Here is a 5547-nt window from a genome sequence, read left to right on the forward strand (position 1 = left end):
TTACTTACGTGTAGAAATTAATAATTTACATAAAAAAATAATAATCTAAGCAAGTTATTTACAGTTAGCAGAGCCGCTAAATTGTTTAAGCGGCGTATTTAAATTGCAATAAAATAGAAATAGAAGAGGCAGAGAGAGCAAAAATAGAAAAACAGTTTTCGAAATAGCAATTAAATTGAATTTGAATTTTATTAACGATTAATGATTCATTGTACTAAGAGAGTATTGCATGTATTGCAGATGCAGCCAACAACACACAAATAAGAAATTACAACAAAATAAGAGAACAACACAAACACAAATACAAATACAAAACAAAACAATAAAACACAAACAGAATACAAAAACACAAAAACTGAATTAAATTATGAAAATGCAACAACATGAATACAGAACTTGTAATAAAGAAGCAACAAATAATATATATATTTAGATGTTAACTAACAGTTTTAGCAATTATATTTAATAAAATAATAATACCTAATAATGAGAAAGACACTCACACACACAACCAAAACAATAAGAGCAAACAAAGCAACATAACAATGTCAAAAGACAAAATAGCAAGCAAAACAAAATATTGAGACGAAAATGATAATTACAATAAGTGTATAATGATAATAAGAAATTAATAAAAAAATAAAATAAAAACAACAACTGTGAAACATACAAACAATTACATACATACATGAACGAAAGTGACGGAAAATATTACAAACTGATATTTAAAAAAATGTATAATTGAATAAAAATTGAAAAATTACAAAAAAAAAATTAAATATGTTACGGAATTTTTTTACTTTTCAGCTGTTTCTGTGTTTTCAAACCTGTTGTTACGTCAATTAGGACTAGAATTTTGTGAAATGAGCTATCAAGACACTTGATGGTCAAAATTTATACTTAGGTTACCTTTTATATTTCGCGATTCGAGAACACAAACAAATTTTAATCAATCGAAATCGTTTTCTTGTTTTTAAAAATGTTACACTTTTGCTTGCGTTTGAACCAATTCTCAAAGCACTTTCACCACACTGATATCTTTGGTATCTCCAAAACATGCCTTCAACCGCCTGTTCAGGTGTCATAAACCGTTGATCTATTAGTTAATTTTTTTCGAACCAGAATAAAAATTCGGTGTCAAACCTTACATTCGATTATTCATTAAATCGATGTTTTAAGGGCTCAAAAAAAGCATTTGTTTCAGTGGATGTGTGAGAGCTCGCATTGACGTAGTGAAGGGTGTCTTCGGTGGTTGGTTTTCCTGATTTCTTGATTAGTTGTCTCAATCCCACAGACGATCGTGCAATATCAGTTTTCGCACAGCATCAAGAGTTTCCTGAACAAAATCTGATTTGGGACAACCTTCAAGAAATTAGTATTGTACTGATCCATGACCGCGATTGGATTCAACATACCATCGTTAAGCATTCGTTCTGGATGAAGCTTCATAGTCGAAAGTTGAATTAAGTTCATCGCTGGACTCTTGTTGAGTTAATCCGCGTCGAAAGTTGTAAAAAATAATCGCGTAAAATTCTTCGAGATTAAAACCGCAATTTTGGCCGAGATGAATATTTTAAGTCACTGTAAATAACCCATATAGTGCTATTATGTAAAAACATAAACACATTTTGAGTATGTATAACATCGAAAATGTCAAACTTTACGACAAAATTGTGAGTTACTAGAAATTTTGAAATTAGTTTTCTTGAAATTTTGTGTTTCCAACAGAATCCCGTTAAGAGAGTCGTTGAAAATGTTACAACAGTATTTTGTGAAGTCTACTTTATTATGAACATAGGTATTAGGTATAGGGGCACAAAGCATTCAGTGGAGGTCGAAAAGTACAGTCAGAGAGGCGCAAAAAAAAATTGCTTGAGTACAAGCGCACAAACGTAGGTTTGTGAATATGACGTCGAAGATGTCCAACAATCTAGAATCGCGCTCCAAAAATGAGCTGAAACTGAAAAATCAAAACTTTCGGAAGGCTCTGAAGACCCTGATTGCCATCTCAGCCGACTTATCACTAATGAATAATTTGACTGACATTCTTGGTTTTGGAGCATATCATGAATGCGTTAATAAATATTTACATTTTAATATATTAATATTCGAAGATCACCAAACCAAATTCTGACTAAAAGCGAATTGGTCCATAAGCTGACAGATCTCTAAGTGTGATTAATGTTAACTGGTAAGAGCATATTAAAATTTAGGCTGCAATTACAAGACTATTCATGTATTTGGCTCTTAGCACTTATTCAACTTAAAATAACAATAGCTGAATAAAGCGCTGAATATCAAAGCGACTGGAAAGTTTGTATTTATTTACATATATATACAATAAATATTTGTGAGAGTCTAGTTAGTTATGGAAACATTTTGTTTTGTCAATAGCATAGCAGGGGTAGAGCAGGGGCCACAAGTATGCTCCATCATTGCATCGGTATTCGCTTTAACGAAACATATAAACTTGCTGTCCTACCTTAACTCATTCAACAGTAATGTGGCAAATATTGTCCTACTTGCCAAAGTTATCATTACTTTTGCGAGCTGTTTTTGCATGACATTCCCATGGAAACCGGAAAACTTTGCTTATTTTGCAACAAAAGTAGGTTTTCGCATTGATGAAGTGGAATTTTTGTGAAATAACAAATTAAGTAAAATGGGTGAGTTTGGTTAAATTTAAAAAAAAACTAACAGACAAATTAATACTTTATGCTAAAGTGACATCGGAATTCATACTAGAATTTTCTGTGAGATGATTATTATATTCCTGTGGATTATGGGTAATTTTAATATGAGAATAATTTTGCTTATTTTGTTTTTTTAGTTGTTTAAGTGAACTAAGGAATTATTGTGTAAATATTACATTCGAAAGTAAAAACCAATTTCATAAAAAAAAAATCAATATATTTACCAAAAAAACAGTCCAATTCAACGCAAACAAAATAACATATAAACTTCAAGTGCGTTGAAGCTATAATTCCTTTCACAGGTCCATTTATAAGATCAAATATATGTAAAACTAAATCTGAAAACATAGTCAGCATCCAACAAATAACTCTTTGCTTAAAGATATTTTTTCAAATAAAACAGTTTTCCATACAAAGACTTCATTTAGGTAACCCGTTTGTATGACAGCTATATTCAATAGCGGTCCGATATCGACGGTACTGACAACTGATAAGCAAGAACTAATGCAAAAGCAAAAGAAAGCAAAGGGTATGTCAAATGAAGCACAGAAAGTGCTTTTGTAGTGACTGTTCCTGTTGAAATGTTAAGAGTTGAACAACATTCTGCTTTCATTGCCACGATGTGAATAAAATTATATAAAAACATACAATGAACTTATCTGTCAAAGCAAATGTCTGAAGTAAAGTTAAGCAAAAGTATATGGTCTGACCTAAAGGTATTACTAGTGAATGTGTGGTTTCTGGTCATCTGCTTAAAAAAAAAGCTTCAATTTTAGTCTTTCAATGTTTGCTATATTTTCCAACAAACACATTTTCGTCAGAATCAGCGTCCGTAGTTATTATTAAAAAAATAGTTTTCCATCCTTTCCGGCATACAAACCAAATACTATCTATTTGGTTCTTTAGAAAATGGAACGACAGCTTACGTTAAATATATGGATTTGCATTTCCATACCATGGGAATAACAGTATTCAATAAAATCCTATTAATTAGTTATATATGTATACATATATATTGGGTGAGGTTCTGTCTTACATAAAGAAAATCACTGTATCAATTTTAGTTCCCGTATGGCGATATTTTGAGTTAGTTACGCATTATTACAGTTCTCACGGGACTTCAATTCAATATTTTTTTTTTTCAATTAAAAAACCAAAATATTCTCCAGTATTAGCAAAAACGTTCCTTATTTGTGTGTGACTGAGTCACGTGGCGTATGAGTAACTTGTAATTAGTCCAAATAGTTGGTGATAAAGCAGTAAAGTATACGCCACGGTGTGTCTCTGTTCATATTACAACTGATATACTCGTATTTAGAAAAGAACATAACTGCAGTGAAAAATACTTTTACTTTTACTCTTAGGTTTGGTTAGGTTAAGCCACGCATAGACCATTTTGGTCCTTTGAAATACCAGATGGAGTTCAGTCGAATTTTAACAGTCGCAAGGTCCAAGAGGAGTAGGCATTTATTAGTAGTTTAGGATTCCCGCACTTGCAACGAATTTTAACAGGCTCTGCTACTGCACTATCGATACCTCCTCCAGTGTATGATACCGTGTGTTGCCACCAGACAATGTAAGGTTTTTTAAATTTTTTTTTTGGCCGTCCACCATTGTGCGCAATCTCGTTCCCTATTGTATTGCCCTATATGCCTTTGTGACCTAACACCCAGTAGAAGTGAAGTTGCTTCCTTCTAGCAACAGTTTCTACTGCTGCTCTGCTTTCGCTTCTGGACGATATGCGATACAAGGATACTGCCTTAATATCTGCTTGGCTACGTAGATGTTGACTCTGGAATTGCCTGCAGGTGCATTACAGACCAGCTTTCGCAGTAGCAAAGCGTTCAGCTTGAAATATACGGCAGAGGTCCGGCAAATTAAAAGGTTGCCTTATGCCTAACTCTGAACAGTATATTCCCACACCCACTCCATCGTCCATTTTTTAACCATTAGTATAGATGTTTAGAGTGTTGCGCGTAGCTAACTTATCTTTACGGCAGCCATCTTTACCTAGGTTTACCTTGAATATTCTTTCCGAGTTGGATAGTGGAATCAAGTAGTCGGTGTTTGCCCTGCCAATATCCACCGAGCTATACCCGAAGATGCTATATGTAAATCCTCCTGCAGTCAGTAGTCTTCCCGCCGATTTTGCTGCACAGCTATCAGCAAAAAGGTCTCCGGGATACAGGTTTAGTGCCAGTTGGGGAGCTATTCTTAAAGCTTCCTTTATGCACAGCGCAATGGGCCTCTGAACCCTATTAATTGGCTTCCGGTAGTTGAATTTTCGTACGAATGTCCGCCATACTACTGCCCAGTAGGGCAGAATTCGAACTTTTACTTTTAGTTTCACGTATGTAATTCAACAACGTGCGGGATGGGATAGATACCCAGAGTTGAAGAGGGAAGCGAGACGCATTTGCAGACAGAAAAAGAAAGAGGCCGAAAGCGTGAGTACGAAGAGCTTGATAAGTTGGCCGATAGGGGTAATGCTCGAAATTTCTACGAAAAAATGCGGCGGCTTACAGAAGGTTTCAAGACTGGAGCACCACCAACAATGTCTCTTGTAGAACCTCCAAAAGTGATCTAGTCACCGATGCCCAGAGTATATTAGACGTTCCATTGCCCGACCAGGAAGAAGTTCGAATAGCAATTACCCGCCTGAAGAACCCACAAAGCGGCGGGGGCCGATAGATTGCCGGCCGAGCTATTCAAACACGGCGGCGAAGAGCTGATAAGGAGCATGCATCAGCTTCTTTTAAAATATGGTCGGACGAAAGCATGCCCAACGATTGGAATTTAAGTGTGCTATGCCCAATCCTCAAAAAAGGAGACCCCACAATCTGCGCCAACTACC

At 35.0% G+C, this 5547-nt stretch overlaps 1 protein-coding gene across 2 annotated transcripts in view; it reads left to right on the forward strand.

The window, feature by feature from the left end:
• The first annotated feature begins 2535 nt into the window (after window positions 1-2535).
• The window catches only part of LOC108965169 (EF-hand calcium-binding domain-containing protein 1-like), a 10980-nt gene continuing 7968 nt past the window's right edge, over window positions 2536-5547 (forward strand). Inside the window, exon 1 of one of the 2 annotated variants that reach the window (XM_018927388.1) lies at window positions 2536-2666. In XM_018927388.1, coding sequence (XP_018782933.1) covers window positions 2663-2666 — 4 coding nt within the window. In that variant the 5' untranslated portion in view covers window positions 2536-2662. Of the gene's footprint in view, window positions 2667-2723; window positions 2787-5547 lie in introns of those variants that run through there. The other variant, XM_018927387.1, reaches the window with a different exon arrangement.

This window comes from Bactrocera latifrons, unplaced genomic scaffold (assembly GCF_001853355.1).
Source record: "Bactrocera latifrons isolate USDA-ARS-PBARC rearing strain unplaced genomic scaffold, ASM185335v1 scaffold_136, whole genome shotgun sequence".
In the NCBI taxonomy this organism is placed as follows: domain Eukaryota; kingdom Metazoa; phylum Arthropoda; class Insecta; order Diptera; family Tephritidae; genus Bactrocera; species Bactrocera latifrons.